The sequence below is a fragment of the Lonchura striata genome, chromosome 24, assembly GCF_050655825.1.
Source record: "Lonchura striata isolate lonStrDom1 chromosome 24, ASM5065582v1, whole genome shotgun sequence".
In the NCBI taxonomy this organism is placed as follows: domain Eukaryota; kingdom Metazoa; phylum Chordata; class Aves; order Passeriformes; family Estrildidae; genus Lonchura; species Lonchura striata.
Window position 1 is genome coordinate 7,165,427 of NC_140726.1, and position 22,787 is coordinate 7,188,213.

General features: G+C 50.2%; 1 protein-coding gene across 4 annotated transcripts; it reads right to left on the reverse strand.

The window, feature by feature from the left end:
• Positions 1-115: 115 nt before the first annotated feature.
• Positions 116-21,748, reverse strand: TBCEL (tubulin folding cofactor E like). 4 transcript variants are annotated; one of them, XM_085560213.1, is made up of 9 exons: positions 21,617-21,663; positions 18,995-19,046; positions 17,049-17,198; positions 14,586-14,725; positions 12,459-12,640; positions 10,546-10,802; positions 8,853-8,979; positions 8,235-8,351; positions 116-4,240 (listed from the first exon to the last, which is right to left on the reverse strand). In XM_085560213.1, exons 3-9 carry the CDS (start codon positions 17,179-17,181, stop codon positions 3,922-3,924), a joined length of 1,275 nt encoding a protein of 424 aa, XP_085416339.1. In that variant the 5' UTR covers positions 17,182-17,198; positions 18,995-19,046; positions 21,617-21,663; the 3' UTR covers positions 116-3,921. The 4 variants fall into 4 exon arrangements, with proteins under 4 accessions (XP_085416339.1, XP_021399067.1, XP_085416338.1 ...); XM_021543392.3 differs by lacking the exon at positions 18,995-19,046 and having other exon boundaries at positions 21,617-21,748; XM_085560212.1 differs by lacking the exon at positions 21,617-21,663 and having other exon boundaries at positions 18,995-20,748.
• Between the last annotated feature and the right edge of the window lie 1,039 nt (positions 21,749-22,787).

The following is a 22,787-nucleotide window of genomic DNA, read 5'->3' on the forward strand; positions in this document are numbered from 1 at the left end:
AAACCATCAACAGGACAAAATAAAAATCCCAGCAATTTTCACTCACACCTTTGGGGTGATAACAAGGAACATATTTTCATGGGACACAAAAGTGCAAAGCTCAGGACACTGGGGGTTTTAGTGTAAAAACTTACATAAGTTTATTGAACTGATCCAAACCAATGACCTTTTTTGGCCTGAATTCCACCACTAAAGTCTGCGAGCAAACCAAAGGCAAATTGTGGGAGCGGGAGGTGTATCCCCTGGGAGAGAAACAAGAATAAAAAACCAGATGGACTTACAGTTCTTCTTCTTCGAAATTACATATGGATGCAACATTAACAGGGAGCAAGAATAGATCTTAATGTATAAATTATAGTTGAAGTTTCCAGGAACTGCAGAAAAGCAATCACAGAGGGAAAGGCCCGAGAGGGCTGAACCCCTCTAACGTTGCTCTGGGGAAGGCGTCTCTCTGCTGCCTAAAAAGTGCCACATCCAAACGAGGGAGGCTCAGCTGCCAGGAATACAAATTTTAGCCTCTGGGCTGCTTTAAGCACCTCGTTTGCATTCTCAAATCTTGCACAGGAACAGAACCTACAGAATCTCACTGGCAAGCGAGGAGGCAGAGCCGCTGCGGCGCCTCCGTCGGATTCCAGCCCCGAGGAGGAGAGGCCACAGGGAGCCACGGGTCACACCTGCCACCAGCACGCCTGCAGCTCCCAAAAAACGAGGTTACAAACCCCAGCCAGCGAGCAGAGGACAGCCAGCACCCTGTGCATATTCGTAACAGCAATCTGCCTGGAACATCTGGCCAAAAACACGGATATTGAACAGGAACATCTCCAAAAACGCACGGCGCGGCGTGGGACTCGGCACACGGAGCCGTGTGACACTTTGGTATACAGCTGTCACCCAGGTGCTCTGCACGGGCTGCCCGTGGCAGACTTTGATGCAAAAACCAGCAGGAACAACACAACAAAATGCCCTCAGACAGAAGGACACACAAGCCAGGGAAGCTTGCACATCTATTTTGTTTTCTCAGCGGATGTGACAGACCCAGGGACCTTTAGCTGAAGAGGGCACACGCTGGCAATGCCTGGACATGGCCCCTCCTGACATGGCAGAGGTTTAAATCAAACCTCCTGCCACATCTGCACCCAAACCTCCTCTCCCACTCAAAACCTTCTCCTCTCTCCCCAAGGCATGTTGGGTGGCACACACACAGGACCCTACCCCACAAGGTATCATGATTTGGGGTATTTTGCCACATCCCTGTGTGCTGTTTGGTCCCACTTCCCACAGCTGATCATCTGCACACACAAACTCTCTCTGGCTTTTGGGTTGAGTCCTTCTCCTTGGGAAGCCAACCGAGACTTTTGGTTTCTACCCCACACCTGCTCCACCATCTGCACACAAGGTGAATGCCTTGAGAAAAACCTTCCCCTGGAGAAGTGGTAGGGTGGTGATTTCATACCCTGAATGGACCAGGGGAGCAGGTTTGGGTGTCAGCACCAAATCCCCAGCACTTTTTAACTTTCTGTGTTCTCTTTTTCCATCTTCCAGTTCCCGCCAGGTCTGTCACAAAAAAAAGCAGCATTTACTGCCAGTTCTGAGCTGGTGACAGCACCGATCCCTCCATGGACAGCCCAATTTTTAGTGGGCAAACAAACTTAAAAGCACGTACTTGGCCTTTCTTTATCATCCCATTCCACATTTAATGGCCTTTGTTTATTCCCTTCTCTGAAACCCAGACACTTAATTGTGCTGAGGAAGTTGGTCAAGAGTTACAGCATCTCACTAATGGCAGGTGCAATGCCATAAATACACCCACAGAGGCAATTACTGCTCTGGAAAATTGGGTCAGAGATACTTTTGCATCCCCATAGGTCGCTTGCCTCGGACTCTGCAGCCACTCAGGGAAAACCTACTTACACTGGAGGTCAAGGGCTGAAATAGGCTTCTAATATTAAACAACCATATCTTCATAAAACTTTGCTTTATAACAAAATATCTTATTAACCACAACTTTTCCTATTGGTAGGTATGTATATATCATACAGAAGTGTTGGCTTAAGGGTTCTGCTATCAGGCAGCAAATTATTTTCGCTGCCCAAACGGAAAATACATCTTCAGTAAAGCTCTAGCTTATAAAAGCATCATTTTATGTTATACTGCCACTATCTCCCTGCTGTTTAGTTTACAGATACCACGGATCTATGGAAAAAGCTATGCTACCTATGGAAAATCTCACTCCCTTCCCTATTGCTCACCTCAACGGGGCCAAGAAATTGCTATTTTTGGCAGGGGTATGAGGCACAAATTAGTAACTTGTTTTAAATCCTCCCGTTTTAATCCTTGCTTTGGGTAAGGAACTAATCCCCTCTGAACAATCCCCACATCCTAAACCTGAAGACTATGAGATAATAATAATAATACTTTGTCCCCTCCCCAATGATCCCACCCCACAATCCAGGTAAAACGTGAAGAGAAATACACAACTCCAAGAATACCAAAGGAGCTCGGTGATGTGGGAAAAAGCATCCTGGGAAAGAAAGTGCACGTGGGGATAAAGGGAGCATTTCAAAATGAAGGTCAGGAGTTCACGTGTAACTAGAGCCCTCGCTGCACAGCTCCAAAAACTGCTGAGCAGCTGCTTGTAACCAGGAAATTGGGAAAGTCTTGAACTTGGAGCGGGGAAGACACAGGAAAGCGAAACGAGAGAGAGAAAAAGGAGGATTTCACTGAGCAGGCAGGGGAATCTGCTCTGCAGTAGAAAACGGGGCCTACGTGAAGCAGCAGCACGCGATGCCTACGAGGGACACGTGGGGGAAGGCAAGAGAGAGAGTGAAACCTCTGAACACGAGTCCAGCTGCTTTGCTCCTCCACTTCCAGAGGCTGATCCGAGCCAACGCATCCTCCGAGTTCGGACCCTACGCAGGGACCCCCGGCCAGGGGAAAGTGCTAGGTTTGAACTGGTGCAACAGCAACAAAACACAAACTTCAACTTGACTCTTCCTCTCTCCCAGGAGAGGAATTTTAGCCATTCCACTTGCAGCACCCACTGGTACAAGGTGAAGTGCATGGAGGATCTCTTCAGCATCAGGATGGACAACAGGGGAAGCTGCTCTTCAACCCCTTGTTGACCTGTTGTTCTAAAAGCCCTTCCAATGCAGCGCTCATCCACCACCTCCCAAAATTCACTTTCCAACACAGCCTTTATCCCCACAGGCTGCAGGCACCGTATGAGATGGGTACAGCAGCCAAAATCTCTTTTGTCCCCCCCAAAATCAGGTGGATGTAGGGTGTGCACTTTGAAAAGAAAGTTTCTTTCTGGGAAGTTCTTTTCCTTTCCTCCATGTTGTGCACTCACAGAAAGCAAACCAGTGGAGTGAAGTGGATGCACTAAAGTACCTGAGCTCTGAATCAAGCAGAATACTGATGGAGATCTTTCCTGTGAACTCGAGCACAACAAAAGGTTGAGACAGCACCAAGCTGCAAGAAAATACTACAGCAAGCTCGAGCCACAGTCGGATAGCTAGGCCAAAGGGAGATTTGGTGGAGCAAAACACCAAAAAATTTAGGAAAAGAAAACAACAGGTCAAATTCTGCACCGAGCTGTCTCCTCCCTTATGGACCCTGGCATTGTTTAGCTTGAACAACTGACCATTCATGCCAAATCACGAGTATACCGGAGCATCAAAGGAAACATCAAGGTATTGCCCACACTGAAACACACGTCCTGAAGTCAATTGTCACCTCAAGGTCACCTGCAGTGGATGGTGGGCATGGTTCTCAGATCAGGGCACTTCCTCCGGGCTAAGAAATTACCTGCTACAGAAACACAACCAAACCTCAACCAACCAACCGAAATAAAAACCTTGCAAAAAACTCCTCAATGCATGTGTGTGGGTGTGTGGGGGCATGTGGGTGTGGGCAAAAAGGCTATTTCATTCTGGGCTCCACGTAAATTTTATCCCCATCCCGGATGCCGTAGGAATGTAGCGCCCGCGAGCTGTATTTCATCTCCTCGGGACCAAAAGGAGCTTCCTGGTCCAAGTAGAAGAGCAGCATGTTGCTTGTTGACAGCTGCACCACAGTTTTTAAGTGCTTCTTCAGCTCTGCCACAGTCTGGTCGAGGCGGATGGACATCTCCTCCACCTTGTCCTGGAAGTGAACCTCCACCTTGGCGCTGCTCTGAGGCCGCAGATCCACCACTGCCAAGGGCTCCAGCTTCCCGTACTTGGTGACCAGCTCGTGATACCTGGGAAATTCAACAAGCCCAGAGTTATGGTACAGGCAGTGCACATCTCCCAGGTCTGAGTGCTCCCCACACGAGACAACATAGACCCTGATTCCAGCTGGAAGCCCAGAAAGCCCAAGCACTCCAGTCACTGTCCCACAGTCCTCAGGCTGCAGCGTCTCACTAGAGAAAAGTGTCTTGCTGAGGAAGGTGAAGTTACCACCAGCCTGAGATGTTCAAGCTGACTGGTCTCAAAACAGCTTCCTGACAACAGAGTTTGGGCTCCTACAGTTTCAGAAATCCCAGCCGTGGCTGCAGCGGGATTTGGAAGAAAGAAGGACGCTGTGCTCACAACTCTACGCCTCCTGCTGCAGTGAAAACACTTCACTAAAGAGTGCCAGAACCAAGGTAGTGCTCACTGAAAGGACACAGCCTTCAGTTTAGATTCCCAGTATCTGTGGCCTCACGACTTAACTGATCATCAGACATTCCTGCTGTTTTCCAAAAGGCCCAAATGTTACACTCCACTGAGTACAGGATCATCAAATCACCAAAACAAGGTGAGCTGCTGCACACTTTGAGAGCTGATAACAAACAGGGCACTTCTTGCCAGCTGATCCCTCACACCTGCTCTAAAACAAGATGGGAACTTTACTAGCAGAGGCACACACTGCACTTGTCACCTTGTCCTTGCAGCCAAGTTCTCCGAGCGCTCTTCCCAAGGTCCCTGCAATGGAAAGTCTGTGTCACCCCCGCCCCCCTGGTATCGCTCCCATCGGGCCAGGCTGGATCTCCCTGCCTGGCTGGGAAAGAGGAGGAATGGCAGCACAAAACACAATGGGGCTGGGATGACAAAGGCTGAGAGCTGCCCGGGACAGGTAAGGTTTCAGAGCGCCGGCACAGAAAGGGCTTTGTGCTCCCGATGGGCGCGGCGGCACAGCCCCCGGGCAGCGGTGGGAGCTGGCAGGCTGCGGGACCCCAGGGAGTCCTGCTGGAGGCAGGAATGTTCCTGGAGAACAGCAGCCCCTCTGTGAGCTGGGCACTGAGCTAAGGGCCACAAGGCACTAGGATTTCCCCAGTCCCACGGACACCACCAGAGCGTCCAAAGGTGGGATGGTGCCCCGGGGTGGTGGGAGCAGCCCCATTTATCTGGAAAAGCCATTAGTGCTGAGAGAAAACAACACTCCCCAAGTCCAACCCACCTGCAGGCAGAGCAAATGCCAGCCAAGGTGTCAGCACTGGGGAGGGCTTCTCTTTCTCTGGAAGGATTTGCCAGCAGCAACAGCCGATGGGAAAGAGGGAGAGAGGAACCCACCTCCTGCTGCTCCAACCCCTCAGCCCCCTTTGGGACATCCCTTTAACTCTCAGCATCTCTGCTGCTGCACATCAGCAACAACTTCTGGGCCAGCCACAATTACTGTTGTGATTCATGCACTAACTGAACCAGGCTGATGGTGGGGAGAGGATGAAGAGGGGGACAAATTTCAGACAAGCTGAGAGAGAACCACCATGAGAGAGCCATGATTATCCAAATATGTGCTGTAAATAGGTGGTGGGTCAAGCAACGCTGTCTGAAATTTTCTTGTGTTGAGGAAGGGTAGAATGAGCTTTGCACCTTCCTCCTTTGTAAGTGAGCTGCAAAGAAAGTGGGGAGTGTGAGCGACTGACTGCCCTCAAATCAGTCAGGACCAAGGTACATGGATGTTTTGGACCCCAATAATAGGCACCCTGGAGACTTTTCTAATCACCCCTTGCAGCCTGGCAGACACTGAGGCTGCTGAAGACCTGAGCCTGGCTGAAAGTGTCTGTGATACTCTGCAGATAAACAGTGGAGCAGACAAGCAGAGGGCTCATTAAAACCCCCCAGACACGAGGACGTCACTCCACAAGACAGCCAATATTGGATTGTGCACCCGGCGCTCCCTGCAGCCACGACAGCCACAGAGATAAATTGTTCCTTCCATTTCCCTGCCTGCCTGATCCCTTCCAGCTGCAGACAGCAATGCAGCAAGCAGGGGGGCTCTGGTGACAGAGCTTATCACAGGCTGCACCTTGCCAGTCTGGAGGGGGCTGCTCCCACTGTGAAGTTTTCCCTGCTCAAGTTGTTCTCCTTCTGCTCGAGGCAGCACTGCAATGCAGATGTCAGACCCCAGGCACAACATGTGTGTCTTGATTAGTTTCTAATTGCAAACCACTTCTGGAGCCACCACACCAGATTTGGGAGCGAGGAAGGGGAAGCTTTAGCAACAAACAGACACAAAATCCCTCTGCATGGAATGCCAGCTCTCCCTTTGGACAAGGGCTGCTGAATGTGGGTTCAGGAACTGAAACCCAGCACTGGGGACACCCTCAGCCATCTGCAGCCTCACTAGGAAAGAGTCTGCAGTGGCACTCAACCCCTCCAGGACACAACAACCCTCTCTGGTAGCTGCAGAAGTCTCTTGGAAACACTGCACAGATGAAGGGATTCGGACAAAGAGGCCATTGACCATGAAAAAGGCAGTACCAGTGTTTAAAGGCTAAGAAGTCTGAGGGGGAGGTGATTTTCTAGCAGAAAGCTGGCATGCTGCTCAAAATTAGCCTGGTTTTCTAGGATGGGTGAGATGTCAGTAAATTTTTACATGAGATCCCACCTGCAAACCAATCCCAGTGGTGTGTGGTGATGTGTAACACACAGCCTGTTCCCAAAACCCATGTCCTAAACATCATGAGTGCCTAAAGCTGCACCCCACTGTGTCCTTCCCAGCAATATATGGATCACTGACATTCTGTCACCACCAAACACAAGAAATATGAAATGTTATGGAAATTAATACCTTTTGGGAGCAGCACCATGAGCTCACAGTCCCAGTCTCCCCTTCCCCTTCCTCTCTCCTTCATTCTGCTCTTATCCCTTCCAATATTTCCTTCAATTTTTATGCTTCAAGGCCCTCTAAAATTACAAGTCAGGACTTGTCCTCAGAAAAAGGACCAGCTGGCTTGTCTCTCTGATTGCATGAGTGCCCTCTGCCTCTGAACTGACCCCAGCATGCTTTTAACAAATATTGTAATCACTGACCCTATTAATATTCACACAAAATACAATGCCCTCATTCCCCATTCCAGCTTTCCCACCCCTTTACTGGATTGGCAAGTCACATATCTAGTACTTTAGAAAAACAAGAGGCATTTTAGCTGAGAGTTAAGCAGAGGAAAACACTGAGCAGATGCCATTTGCACTCTGTCATCCATGCCAGGCCATACCTGTGACTTTCAGTGTGTCCCCACCTCTGTCTGTGCCCTGAGAGTCACACACACACACTCCTGTCCTACACCTTTTCTGTAATAAAGGAAAATAAAGCTTTGCTGTCCAAAAGCATGTGAGGGTTCAGGGCAGAGGGCAGGTAAAGGCAGTGGCCTGATGCTCCATGATCCCTCCTCAGCCCATTAAAAGCAGTAAGTGGATGCTGGCACAAAAAAGACACAGACTGAACAGCATCTGTCCAAGTTCATTAGTTTACCAAGATGAACGGATCATTGGATGTACTTTTTTGGCAAAGAAAACACATCAGACTTGTGATTTGCAGGCCTGAAAGTGAGGGGACAGCTTCCCATTGCCAGCCACATTCCACACACCAGATGGTCCAGAGGATGAGATGCTCTGGCCTGGCAGTGGAGAGCACGATGTGTCCTGGCTTTGGGCACTCCCAATTGCAGGTGGATTATGAAGGGAGCTGTGGGAGAGCCCAGGAAACAATGAAGGTCATGAACTGAACATTCCTGTTGTTTAATGGCACTTGACACAGGAACTTTTAAGACCAAATGTGACTCAGGAGTGACCCCAGAAGTCATCAGACAACAAGAACACAACAATTTCAGCCCAAACTGAAATTTGGGCTGAAATTGTTGAAGGCGCCAAGGCTGGAGGAAGGTGAGGGGTGTCTTTTTCATGGAACAGCTGGCACGTATTTCCCATCAGCTGGCCAGTCAGCACCCTTCTGTCCCTGCTCTCCACTGCAGGACAGAGAATTCCTACCTGAAGGGCACCTCCTCCTCGGGGAACTCCATGTAATAGCGGATGAAGAAGCGCTCCGAGTCCTCCCGCTCGCTGTCGGCCACGATGCTGCCGTTGAGCTTGGTGATGGATGGCAACCTGCAGGCACACACCAAGAGCCACAGTCAGCCAGGAGGGGAGCCCAGACAGGCTCACCAACAAGGCAGTCACATCAAAGTGCCTCAGCTTTAACACCGTGAGAATTCCTGCCAGGAAGCTCAGGCCTCAATCCCTTTGAGAGAGCAGGAAAGTTCCATGTAATTTGTCAAGAGCACCCAAAATCAGGCATTTTCATTTCACCACACGTGCACAGATATGTAGGAGCCTCCCAAAATCCCCTGAGAAGCAGAGCAGTCAGATTTAACATTTTCACTTCTCTGATTTTTCCACAAAAGAAGCTCCAATCTTTCTGCATTCCCACAGAACTCCATCTCCTACCAACCTCTTCCTCTGATGAGCTGCTCCCACCCAACAAATCGAGCTCCAATCTTTCTGCATTCACACAGAGCTTCATCTCTTGCCAGCCTCTTCCTCTCATTACCTGCTCCCACCCCTTTCTTGCCTTGTCATGTTTCTGCTGAGCAGAACAAACCAACAGACCTGGCTATTAGCAGCTTCCTGCGTTCCTCGGTGGTGTAAGACTGCAGCAGAGGAATTCCCAGCAATTTCACTTCCTCAAGCTTCGGGAAAGAATTTAACTTGTCAATGTCTTCCCAGCAATGCAGACCTGCTCAGGAGGAAAGATCTGTGTTAACAAACACAGAAAACACATCATGGATCCAAGATAATCAGACACAGCCAAAGAACATATGTGACAGGAGAGTGTCATTGCTGCTCCTTTGAGAAATTGGCTTTTTGCTCACAATGTGCTGCTAAAAAAATCAACATTTGCTTACAAGACAGAGTACTGAATTTCTCTTGTGCTGTTTCCATGTGTATAAGGATGCTCTCCATGGCTCTTTTATGGACCACTCAGCCCCTGGCCTCACTGCTGGGGACTGACCAGCATCAGTGATGTGTCTATAAAGGGATGCTGCCTTCAGAGTTAAAAGCCACCAGCACTTCTTTCATTCCAGGCATCACTAAACGGCCATCAAATGGCTTTACCTCAACACACACAACCACCTTGGGTCCCATTTCTGCTCACAACCCAATGGTGAAACAGTCCCAGAAGCCATCCAGCCATTTAATGAAAAAGGTTTTAACTCGTTTGCAGCCCCCTCAAGACTTGACATTTGGGATAACAAAGCAAGCAGGGAGGGCAAAATAAAACAAAGCTGAGGATTGAGCACAGCAGAGCCGTGATTGTGTGATGAGATCAACACAACTCATCTTGCAGTGCTCACCTGCCAGAACTTCAGAGTGCTGTAGCTTTCTCTAAAACCCCCAAAAAGTTTTAACAAGCTCCTTGGGATTCCTATTTGACTTTCAGCTCCCAAAACATCAAAATGCAACACGGAGCCCAGAGTTCTTAAGCACCTGGCATCAAAACTGCAAAACTACTTACCAGAGAAGCACTTGTTCCTCGGTGAGACAGTGCTTTCAAATGCAGCTTAACAGGCTTTTCCTCCTCTAGTTAAGCTTTTATTACAGGGATTCCTTGATGCTTACATTGTAGGGCATGTTAATAAAGTCCCTTCTACATGCCTGACACTTCAGCAGCACTTGCACAGCATATAAAGCTGTAAAGAACAAAAGCTGCTGGTGCATGAAGCACTCCTGCAGATGAGTTTCTGGTGTATGTGTCATACACAAACACATCACAGCCCCCACGAGCTGCCCTGCAGCTCCTTCTCTCCCAGCACAGGGTGCTCTTCCCAATATTCCAACTGTTCATTCTCTTTCTGGAGCGTTGGCTGAAAATTCTCTGGGGCTGGAGTGTAAAAGCAGCTGCCAGCATCACTTGTGAGGCTGTAATGACTGAGCACAGATTCTGCTGGGGATGCTTGATCCACGCTGCACACCTGCACATGGCCTCATTTTACCCGAGATAAAACAGGGAATAAAGGGAAAATGGGATTCTTTCATCCCCTTCACTGCCAGACATTTATTTATCCTTCCCCAGCCAGGAGTACCTGAGGCCGGGATGGGAAACAGAGGGAAACTACCAACATAAAAAACCTTTCCAGCTCATTTTGATTAACTGGTCCACATTGCTTTGACTCATCTTTTGATATGACTGACTACCCAAAGCAGCAGGAAAATCCCACAGATGGGCAAGTTCACTGCTTGTCTCTATACAGAGGAGAGACTGATCAAGCAACAAAACCCATCCCAGCTTCCAGGCTCTCACCTGACTTGTGCAAGTTGATGGATCTTAGGTTGGGGAAGAGCCTTGCCAGGGAATCTTCTGACTCTTCAATGGTGGTGAGGTTGTTGTTAGCCAGGATAAGTGTGTCCAGTGATGGAAACATAATTCCCAACTTTCGAATTTCAGTCCAGTCTTGAAGATTATTGTCAGTTATGTGGAGTAGCTTGAGAGACTGACAGCAAACTGGAGAACAAGACACTGTTTCGTAGTCGTTAAGGCACAGGAAGAGTTCCTCCAAGCTGCACAGGGCAGAAAGGATCATGTCATCAATTTTATGTGATTTTAACAAAACTTTCTGTAACAGCTCAGAGAACCTTGGTGCAGAGAAAGCTTTTGAGCACTCCATACAGAGTGTTTCAATTACATCTCTGCTCCCATCCATATTTTCAGAGATTAAAAAAACCTTTCAAGTGTTCCCTGAGTCTCTCCCAGTATTGTGTAACAGATTGGTTGGGGTTGTCTTCTGCTTCTGTGCCCAACAAGCCACCAATCCAGCTCCAACTGGGACCTGCTCCCAGTGCTCTCATCTTAATTTAAAATGCAGTTTTGATACAACACTGATGATGATTTTTCCCCCCCATGTCACTGCCAAAGATTCCCATTAAAGAAAGTACAGATCCCAGTAAAGAAAGAACAGATCCCAGTAAAGAAAGAACTGGTCCCACTAAGTTTTCAGACTATTCTCACAATCCCAGAGAAGTGCAGGCTGGCCATGCAGGACATTCTGCTGTCATCATCTCTGCTTACAAAGCCACACAAAGAGGGATCTATCATCAAAATGAAGCCACTGAGGACACCCACAGGAGCAGAATTCCAAGGTGGCCCATGACCAAACCACAGAAATCAACACCTTAGCACAGAGAAGCAGGATGAAATATTCCTTGACAAGTGGCCAGACCCTCAGAGGTACCTCCCATTTAACAGGTATGTCCTGCACCATTCACTGCACAGTGACTCAGAGGGAAGTGTGACCCTCCTACATTTTTGGGGTCATTACCCATCTCTGGTATTTAGGTTTGGAGGAGGAGAAGGCCTGGGCTTTGCAGCACCACCCAAGTTTGGTTTTTAGGACAATGCAAAGCACTCATCTGGAGTTCCCAAACTCCCAAAGGAAAGATCTTCTCTACTGATCACAGAATCACAGAATAATGAGGTTGGAAGAGACCTCTAAGATCATCAAGTCCAACCTATGCCCTAACACCACAACTAGACTACAGCACCAAGTGCCAAGTCCAGTCTTTTTTTAAACATATCCAGAGATGGTGATTCCACCACCTCCCTAGGAAGACAATTCCAGTATTTTATTAATCTTTCAGTGAAAAATATTTTTCTAATATCCAACCTGTACCTTCCCTGATGTAGCTGAGGCTGTGTCCTCCTGTTCTGTCACTGCTGCCCAGGGGCAGACATCACCCCCACCTGTCTGATCCTCCCTTCAGGAGTTGTGGAGAGCAATGAGGTCACCTCTGAGCCTCCTCTTCTCCAGGCTGAACAACCCCAACTCCCTCAAACGTTCCTTGTAGGGTTTGTGTTCCAAGCCCCTCACCAGCCTCGTTGCCTCCTCTGGACGCACTCAAGCATCTCAACGTCCTTCCTGAACTGGGGGGCCCAGAACTGGACACAGCACTCAAGATGTGCCCTCACCAGCACCGAGTATAGGGGAAGAATGACCTCCCTACTCCTGCTGGTCACACAATTCCTAATGCAGGCCAGGAGCCATTGGCCTTCTTGGCCACCGAGGCACACTGCTGGCTCATATCCAACTGGCTGCCACCAGCACCCCCAGGTCCATTTTTGCTTGATGATGTTTGCATCCTCACAACCCCCTCACCCCTCAGCACATGGCTCCATAACCCAGCCTTGAGTGCAGCAACCCCCCAGGCTGCCAGGCTTACTCTGGTAATTCCTGCAGGATGGTGTGCACTGTTTCCCAGGAAGCTTTGCTGTTGTTGAGCACAAGTTTGCGGACGCCAGCGAAAGACCCAGCGCAACTTCTCTCTAAAACGGACAAACTGAGAGGGTTGGAACTCAGGTTTAGAAACTCCAAGTGGGGGACGTTGGACACAATTTTACTGACCTAAGTGGGGAGGGAAGAAAAACAAAAAATAGAAAGAAATGTATATCAGGCAGTAATCGGACCTCTGGCAATAATATTCCACCTCCTAAAAGGGGCCCTGTGGAATCATCACAAAGCAATGATATGGGGAAAAACATAGGGATATCTGCCTGTAATTCATACTCCAGGCATTCCTGATCTAGATGGATTGGTTAATTGCTCATTCTCCTCAAGAGTTCATTTAATTACACTCTAGGAGCAGCTTGATAAGAGAAAGGCAGTCCCTGGGGAGAGGTCATAAATCCACCTCCACCCCAAGGCTGAGCAGCTGAATGTTCCAGGGAGCCCTCCCTCACAGGGGGCCATGGTCACTTCTCCTGCCTCCATGGCCAGCACTGAGCACTTGTGCAGCTTCCCACTGCTCCCCACAGAGCTCAGCCAATGCCCAGTTCCCTCCTTGACTGGGGAACTGAGTGGGAAGCAGCTTCCAACACCAGTGGACATCATGCAGAAATAATTGTGAGTCAGAGAAGAGCTCCACTGCATGAAGCTTTTGGATGGGCAGAGATGGGCAGAGAGAGGTCAATAAAGGGCCCAGCTACTGGCAAAGGAGAGATGGGCACACAGAGGTCAATAAATGGCAAAGGGGGATTCTCTCATGAACTCAAGTGTGCAACGAGTCTGCCTCACCCCACACCTCCTCTCAGGTGAGGTCATGGTTTAGGTGCTGCACCTCAGGAATTAAATAGGCAAATTGAATGAGATCAGTCCACCAAAACCACAGGATTTAGGAAAAAAATGGCTTATGATGGATAATTGGAAGAAGGGTATTTTTTTCAGTATCATCATACTATAATAAGGAAAGGAGGCATTAAACTTCTTCTTAGTGGGTATAAAAAGCTGTTCTATAAGGAACAGTGATGATGCTCCTCCTGCCTGCTGAGAACAGGGCAGGCAGAAATTGGCTGAAATTGCAGCACAGGAGACTTAAATTACACAGTTTGGCCTATGAGGTTATTAGCTAAGCATGGGAACAGACTACCTAGAGATTTGGAATCCCCAGCACGGGGCAGGTTTTAGGGGTGGGGAGATATTTATCTGGTGTGGATGGGCTGTGAAAATGTAATCCTGTCTCAGAGGAAGGGGCCAGCACACACTTAAGCCTTTCAGTTCCAGGGCAGCCTGCAGAGACTGCACACAGAGCAGGGTGTGAGATGTGCAGCTTGTGAGTGACCAGTGTGTGACCAGATAGGAGCTCAGCCCCCCTGAGCTGGGACACTGCAAACACTGCATTCCCTCCCTGCCTAAAGACATGACAATCTGATGGCACAAAAGCCCATGATATCCTATTTTTTTCCACGTATTTCCAACAATAAACACTAACGTAAAAGGACAGCATAATCCAGTGAGGAACTTAATGACACTTGAATGGATTGAGATTGTTTCACTCCTGTTACATTGCATTTATTGAGCATTATTTCACCCAAGCACTTCAAAGGATTTTACAACAGCATTCAGCATTAATTAATGAGGCTGCAGAAATACCCTTTGTGGTAAATATTATTAAATCTCTTCTGCAGATAAGGCAATAAATGTGGAGAGGGAATTAATACCTTGCCCACCATCACAGTGGCAAAGCTGGAATCAACTGCCACTCTGTTAAAAATTAAACTGCTCCTTAACTTCTTGGTGTTAGAAATGCCAGTTCCAGTGCTTTGCATGATGAAATAAAATAAAAATACAGATTTTCCACCCACGGGCCAAGACTAAGTCACAAGGTACAGGAGTCAAGTGCCACACTGGATTAATTTCATCACATGTATTGCTGAGTTGCTGTCAAAGTAAATAAACATCATCTTCAGAGATGAGAAAGAAGCCACAAAAATGGAACTCTCCTCGATGCAATGCATTTGCAGTCAGTAATAGCTGGGAAGGATACCCAGTGAGGTGCCCATCACCATTTTACCTCGTGCCAGTCTTCCAGTTTGTTGTCAGAGAGGTCGAGCTCAAAGACGTGGGCGCAGAAGGCGGCGATCTCGTTCTCGTCCCCGGCACAGGTGATGCCACAGCTGTTGAGCACCAGCACACTGGGCAGGTTCAGGCGGTCTGGCACGGGGAAAAACAGAAGCTGCCTCTGCTCAGCACTGCCTTGGATTTACAGAACCCAGCCCCAAACATGGATGTTACAGCCAGCAAGAGAAATCCACCAGTAACGGCAGAATTTACACTGATTTCAGGTTAAACAGGGATTTTGTAACAGACACCAGCCTGAAGCCTTGGTTGTAAACATGATGTACCACTGCTATCAGTGCTCTTCAGTTCTTCCCTGTATTTCTGTGTATTTCAGGCCTGTCCTTTGTCATTTATGGGCTGTCTCCTATCTGTGCTTGCCACAACTTCTGCTCTTCCCCAGGCAGCTGCTGCTGCAGATAGGACACAGGACTAGGGGAGTGCCAGCTGCACAGACTCCCTTATCCTCCTGCCCTGAGCCCACTTGGGCCTAGTAACAGCCAGGAGGTATTTAAACATTTCTTAGGAGGTATTTAAACTTTTCTTAGGAGGTATTTAAAACTTTTCTTAAGAGGTATTTAAGCATTTCCTTTCTGAGCTTTCCCTTCCCAAGGTTCAGTGTAGAGCATTCATTCAAAAGCTCAAATCTCTGCTCTGCCTTTCCATTTCTGTTGTGGTTTTGCTCCAGCCCCTCCTCAGACAGGTAAATGTACTCAAAGCTACAACCAAGGGCTTGGACCTCAATCACAGCCTGCTGTGCTAAGGCTAAACCATGGCAAAAAGCTGGGGGTTTGTAACAGGAAACAATTTCCACTGAAGAAATCCACGTTGAGGCAAGGCAAGCCATCAGTCTTACACTCCTTCATGTACAACATGGCTTTCCCGCCTCTCTGGAGCAGGAAAATCCATTAAAATCTAACCACAAGCTCTTTCCTAAATAGGTGGCCCCTTTTTCACCTGAACACTTGACAGCTGCACAGCTAGAAAGGGATCCTGGCAGCAAACAATTACCTGGAGTCATCCAGGTTTCCAAGATTTCTGGCTCAGAAGTGTTTGGCTTCTTTAAAGGATAGTGTGGCACTTTGGGAATTACTAATGCAGTGTTTGTAAGTCATGTCTCAGTCATGTTTGAAGATGTGGCCTCTTTTCAGCTCAGGTGAGAGGTAAATTCACCTGCAGAGAGGGCACTGACTGAACATTCCATCAGGCCATTGTTCTGTTCTTGTTCATTTTGTATCCTGAGCTGAACTCAGGCCCTTTTTTCTTCTCTGTCAAACCCAGTTATTGGAAACTTCATCCAGCTGATTTCCATGGCTGTTTTCCCCTTTGGGGCTGGTTATGACACGAATTGACCTGATGGAAGTTTGGATTACTCCTAGGGATCATGATGAGCAGGATGTGTGACACAAAGAAGGGGCAGCTCTGATGGGATCAGTGTGAATCTCAGACCCACCCATACAAACCAAGAATTAAATGCCAACATCAGAGCGTGAGGGAGAACTAAAAGGTGTCACATGGATCTAATTCAGAGGAGATGGTGACACAGATTCTGCAGTCTGGGAGGCTCAAGGACATCCATGAGCAGCACAGAGCTTCAGACACACATCTGGCTAAATTCCCTCGAGGCAGCAAGGTCAGGAGCACAGGAGAGGGGAATTCTCCACTAGGTCACAAAGCATTTGAGCCTTGAGAAGACAAAGTACACTGCAGGTTCAACTGAGGCACTTGTCACTAAAGGAGAGATTCAACAGCTCATCCCTCTGCCTGAAATATGTCCCCTCCTGTGTACACTGAGCTCCTGTCCCTGCAGGCATCAAAGCAAGCTGCTGGCATGGGAACCAGTCTCAAATTTAGATATTTTATAATATAATAAAATAGCATAAGTAAATTATTATTTACTTATAAGTAAATTATTATACTATATGATAGTACAATATATAAATTATTATAATATAATAAAATAGGATAACATAATAAAATAGGAAAATATTTTAATAATAAAATAGGAAAATATTTTAATAATAAAATAGGAACAGTGGCCTGAAGGAAAGCTCCAAGGACTACTGTGCCCTCAAAACACAGACTGCAAAAGGCCTTAGGTCCATCTTCCACCCACGGGGCTGGAACCTGGTGATCTTGAAGATCCTTTCCAAGCCAAATTATTCTATTCTATTCTATTCTATTCTATTCTATTCTATTCTATTCTATTCTATTCTGCTGATTCTGTTATGCTGTAGAGAAATTTGGCTTTTTACACCAACCAGTTCAGTCACTTTCTACCTTTGTCAGATTCCAGTCTCTCAACTCTCCAGTAAAACACCACATTGTGATGGATCTTTTTCTGGGCAATTCAAGGTGATTCCTCTTTCAGCTGACTCCTCTCAGCACCCCCCAGATGCTCAGAAAAATCAGAATTTACCTTTCATGGGTGAGCCCTGTGGTGTTGCTGGGACGTGCACCCCCATGCCAGGCCCACGGCGGTAGGGGAAGTTCTCAGGGCTGTATTTCTCACACAGAACTTGCATGAAACTCCTTCCACTGGGCTGGTCCATGCTCCCTTCTTGGACTTCTGGTTAAAGAAGAGAAAAATAGAGCATATGAGCAGTCAGCAAGTTATATTCACTTCTAATAGTGGTGCTTCAGAGCACAGGGAAAGCAAGCAGATGGGTCACAGGTTTTATTTCTGAGCTTCAGACCATCTGAAAGAGGACAGGTCTCAAATTCAAGATTAAAATAAAACATTACTTGGAAAGAACCCAAAGCCAGAGGGTTTGGTGCTGTTACACACACAGCATTACAGGCCAAGTTCAAGACCTCCTTACCCCACGTGCTCTTCCAGGACAATTCCAGGCTGCAGAAGGTGACTTCTGCACTTGCCACTTCTGGACTTGTCACTTCTGCCCCTCCCACGAGGACTGTGAGAAATCCACAGCTATTCTCAAGCACATTTCCAGGGCAGCCAGGAGGGGAAGGAGCAAACAGCTGTTTGTGAGCAGGAGATTGCTCCAACAGCTGTTTGCCAACTTCCCCTTTCTGCTGTGTCACCAAACACCTTTCGGCCTGGCCAAAGGGTGTTTGGTGACACAGCAGAAAGGGGAAGTTGGCAAACAGCTGTTTGTGAGCAGGAGATTGCTCCAACAGCTGTTTGCCAACTTCCCCTTTCTGCTGTGTCACCAAACACCCTTTGGCCAGGCCGAAAGGCAATTTCTGCCAATTCCATTCTGCAGCTGCCTAATGTATCTGGGAGATAATGACTGTGCCCTTCATATCTGGGCATGGCACAGAACAGCACAGGAAGGAGGCTTTGCCTCATCACCCACAGCTGAGCTGCCTGGAGAGATACTGACAGTCAGCTGGGAGTGTTTTTGGCACCAGGACCCCTCCACGTCCAAGGCTCTGCCCTGCCCAGGTGGGATTCAGCCTCTCTCTCTGCCCTGTTTTCCTGTGCATGCTCTGAACTTGGCATTTGATGGGTTTGTAGCTCATTAATGAAGAGATTGTTCTTTCCAGAGGCCTCCTGGTCCTGCTACCCATCACGGACACAGCATCACAATCCTGACCATGCAGGAACCAGTGCAGGCTTCCTACACTGCACAATTAGTCATAGGGCAGCTTTTCCACTAATTACTGCAAAATTAGTTTTAAATCTCAAACTAGGGCCACACATCCATTGCAAACCATGTTGCTAATCTTGAATTAAAGTTTCTGCCCGTTTTTTTCCCTTGGACTTGTTATAGACAAGGATATAAAGATAGATATAAAATTCTAAACAGAAGTGATTTCACCTAGGCTCCCTCTGCTGAGAATCACCTGCTTAACAAGTTCCACTTCACTTCTTCATAACCAGACTACCTAAAACCCACCAACCAAAAGGATTTGAGGACAGTAAGCAGCAAGTGACTGAAGCGTGTTATAATTTTCATATTATATATAAAGTTTAAACATCACAAATAGGGACTTACAGGATTAGTCTTTAAAAAAACCCCAAACCCACCATTTTCATCTCTCAACAGCTTGGTTGATTCATAGCTCAAACTTGACTCATGTCACCACTCTATCTAGAATCAAAAAATAAATCCTCAAACTGGAGTTTGATAGGAACAAGGCGTTCCGTTTTAGGCTAAACCATTCCACATGCTACAGGAACAACGTGCACTGAGAGCTTTGGGCTGAAAGGCCTCGTTCCAGAGCATCACCCACAGGCAGACAGGGCTTTCCAAACACACATTCAGACCTCCTGGTCTGGAAATTCTGGAACTCCCATGTGCATAAAGCCCTCAGTCCTTCACGTGGCTTTTCCATCTGCTCCATCCCTCTTTATCTGCTGAACAAACAGCAGCTGGGAATCCCACAGGAGAAACTCACCTTAGAGGCAAAAAAATGGTGTTTTCAGCTCCAGTGTGAGAGCAGTCCAGAACTGAGAAGAAAAACTACTGACATTTATATCCAGAAACTTTGAATCCACAACATTTTCTTCCTCAAGCTCTACTTTTGAGCGCCGTGAGATGACAAAAGAGCCATGGAGTGGGCAGTCACCTTTCCCACCTCCCCTCCCATGGGATTCCACGTGCCCTGTAATCATCTGGGCTTCTATGAATCCCTACAATTGCCTGGCAGCAAGGAGCAGCAGGATGTGCCAAGGGAATGACAGGTTTCGAGGGAATGCTGTCAGCACAAGGGCAGGACAGGGTGACCTGCAAGGTGCACGTTTCTGACAGCTCCAGGAACAATTCAGGGCTCAAAATAACTCTGGGTTTTCTAAATGACAGCACAGAGTGCAAACAAGGCACTTTGGGCTTTGAGAGGCGGCAACAAATAGCTTTTGTTGTCAGGTTTCATTGCTCTGCTGCAGGGCTGTGGCCCCAGTGAGCAAGGACAGAGAACCCCAGAATGCTTCGGGTTGGAAGGGAGCTTAAAAATAATTTAATTCAAACCCCTCATTCCAATACTTTCCAGGCAAAAAATAGCCTTTGTTGTTAGGTTTAAGTGCTCTGCTGCAGGGCTGTGGCCCCAGTGAGCAAGGACAGAGAACCCCGGAATGGTTTCGGTTGGAAGGGAGCTTATAAATAATTTAATTAAAACCCCTCATTCCAACACTCTTCCAGCACCACCCCAGGGTGCTCCAAGGCCCATCCAGCCTGGCCTTGAACACTCCCAGGGATCCAGGGGCAGCCACAGCTTCTCTGGGCCCCCTGTGCCCACCCTGCCAGGGAGGAATTTCACCTCAATATCCAGACTGAAGCCACTCTGACATTTTGAAGCCATTCCTCCTTGCCCTGTCCCTCTCCCTCTGTCTCCCTGCAAGTGACTGGAAGGTCACACTGAGGTCACCCCAAAGCTTCTCCTCTCCAAGTGAACAATACCAACTCTGCCAGCCTTTCCTCCCAGCAGAGCTGTTCCATCCCTCTGATCCCTTCCCAAAAGCTCCACATCTTCCTGTGCTGGCATTCCCAAGCTGGAAGCAGCACTGGGAAGTGTCTGGAAAGAGAAGCACGACCCTGACTTGAGATTGATTCCAGGGAAAGCCAGAGTGCTGCTGCAGCTGATGGGTGAAGAGAGAACACTGAAAACAGCACAGAAAATATTTCCAGCTGATGGGTGAAAAGAGAACACTGCAATCAGCATGGAAAATATTTCCATCCCCTGTGCTGTGAGCTTCCAGGAGAAGAAGAGACCCTTCAGGAGAATGAGCTCATTAATGGCATGCTAATGAAATTCCAGTGCCACTCAAATGCCTTCGGGGCACATCCTGAACAGTCACACACCAAACACATCCCGACATGTTTGTACACACAGAAAACAAAGCCCAAGGAAGGGATGAAGGCACAAACATCCGCCTGCAAGGAGCTGCAACATCGTTCTCCCGAGACATGATTCAGGGAAATTATTTCTGAGATGCTCTCGAGAGGCAGAGGAGTGAATCACGGAATGGTTTAGGATGGAAAGGGACCTTGAAGATCGCCTAGTTGCAGCCCTCCTTGCCGTGGGCAGGGAGATCCCAGCAGGATTTCTCAGGAACTGGAGCAGGGCAGGGAGCCTGTCCCGCTGGGCCACCAGCACAGGCCACCAGCAGGTGAAACTTTGTCACGGGCCCATCACAGCCAGCCCGCTGCTGGCTCCCTCAGCCCGGCACTGCACAGGGATCAGCGGGACACACCCGGCCCGGCCCGGCCCTGTCCCAGCAGGTCCCCGCTGGAATCCCCTGTCCGTGCTGGGCCCGGGGCAGGACGAGCCCGCAGCCGCCCCCACAGGCTCCCGAGCCCCGAGGCCGCTGCCCGCCCCTCGCACGGCCTGCGACTGTCCCTGTCTGTGCCCCTGGCCCTGTCCCTATCCCTTTCTCTGTCCCTGTCCCTATCTCTGTCCCTGTCCCTGCCACTGTTCCTGTCCCTGTCCCAATCCCTATCCTTGTCCGTGTCCCTATCCCTTGTCCCCTATCCCTGTCCCTGACCCTGTCCGTGCCTCTGCCCGTGTCCCTGTCCCTGTCTGTGCCCCTGTCACTGTCCTTATCCCTTATCCCCTATCCCTGTCGCTGTCCCTGTCCCAATCCCTGTCCCTATCCCTATCCTTGTCCCTGTCCCAATTCCTGTCCCTGTCCCTATAACTTGTCCCCTGTCCCTGTCCGTGTCCCTGTCCGTGCCTCTGTCTGTGCCTCTGTCCCTGTCCCTGTCCCTACCCCTGTCCCCTCACAGCGGCCCCCGCGCTCCCCGCTGCTGGGGCTGGTGCCGGCCAGTGCCGGGCGTCCCCCGCTGTGCCTGCCCCTTGTCCCCGCTGTCCCTGTGGCTGTCGCTGTCGCTGTCCCCTCACACGGCCTCGGGCCGGCCCGGCTGACAGCGGCCTCCGCGCTCCCCGCTGGCGGGGCCGGGCCGGGCGGTGCCGGGGCTGCCCGGGCGGTGCCGGGCGGTGCCGCTGTCCCCTGTGGCTGTCCCCCCTGTCGCTGCCGCTGTCCCTGTCCCCTGTCGCTGTCCCGTCCCGTCCCGCCGCGCTCACCCAGGCCCGCCGGCCGCGTCCCGCACCGACCCGGAAGCAGCTCCGCGCATCACGTGACCGCCGCGCGCCCCCCGTTGCCGCGGAGACGGCGACGCCGATGACGTCACGCGGCCCCGGGCCGGCGTTCCCGGGGCGCGGCCACGGACGGAGCCGCGCCGGGCGGGCACCGGCCTCACCCACCGGGCGGGCACCGGCCTCGCCTCACCGGGCGGACACCGGCTTCGCCTCACCCACCGGGCGGGCACCGGCCTCGCCTCACCGGGCGGACACCGGCTTCGCCTCACCCACCGGGCAGGCACCGGCTTCGCCTCACCCACCGGGCACCGGCCTCACCCGCCGGGCGGGCACCGGCCTCCCCTCACCGGGCGGGCACCGGCCTCACCCGCCGGGCGGGCACCGGCCTCGCCTCACCGGGCGGGCACCGGCCTCACCTCACCGGGCGGGCACCGGCCTCACCCGCCGGGCGGGCACCGGCCTCACCCGCCGGGCAGACACCGGCTTCGCCTCACCCACCGGGCACCGGCCTCACCTTACCCTCCCGGGCGGGCACCGGCCTCACCCACCGGGCGGGCACCGGCCTCACCCACCGGGCGGGCACCGGCCTCGCCTCACCGGCCCCGAGCCGCCTCCCGGCCCCCCAGCGACAGCGACGTCCCGCAGCGGCGCCGGCGAGGGTGGCAGAGATGAGGGACGGGAGCATCTCCCGGAGGGAATTGGGGTGGGAAGGGACCTGAGCCCCGCCGGGCAGTGCCCCGGGCTCTGCTCCGGGCTCCCAGCGATGGCACGAGGGGAACGGGCAGGGACTGAGCCCAGAAAGTTCCACCTGGACGGGAGGAAGAACTTCATTACTCCGTGTCCAAGCCCTGGCCAGGCTGCCCAGAGCGGGTGGGGAGTCTCCCTCACTGGTGATTCCCAAAACACGCTGTGCCTTGGGATGGCCCTGCTGGAGAAGGGACATCGGGTGACCCACGGAGGTGTCTTGGCCCACTCTGTGATCCTGTGGTGCCACACAGAGACGATGCCAAGACCCCAGGCTCCAGCTCTGGGCACAGGAGTTGTCTGAGGGTGGCATTCCCTCGCCCTCAGGGTGGCATTCCCTTGCCCCCAGGGTCCTGCTGGAGCTGGATACCTAAAATCACCTAAAACCGTGCCAAGCCATAACCACTGCATG

Coding starts and splice junctions, on each gene's coding strand:
- TBCEL (XM_021543392.3), bottom strand. CDS start 17,181: ATGGACCAGCCCAGTGGAAGGAGTTTCATGCAAGTTCTGTGTGAGAAA. Junction 14,726..17,048: donor ACAGGGCTCACCCATGAAAG/GTAAATTCTGAT, acceptor TCCCCGTGCCAG/ACCGCCTGAACCTGCCCAGT. Junction 10,803..12,458: donor ATCCTGCAGGAATTACCAGA/GTAAGCCTGGCA, acceptor TGCCCTGTGCAG/CTTGGAGGAACTCTTCCTGT.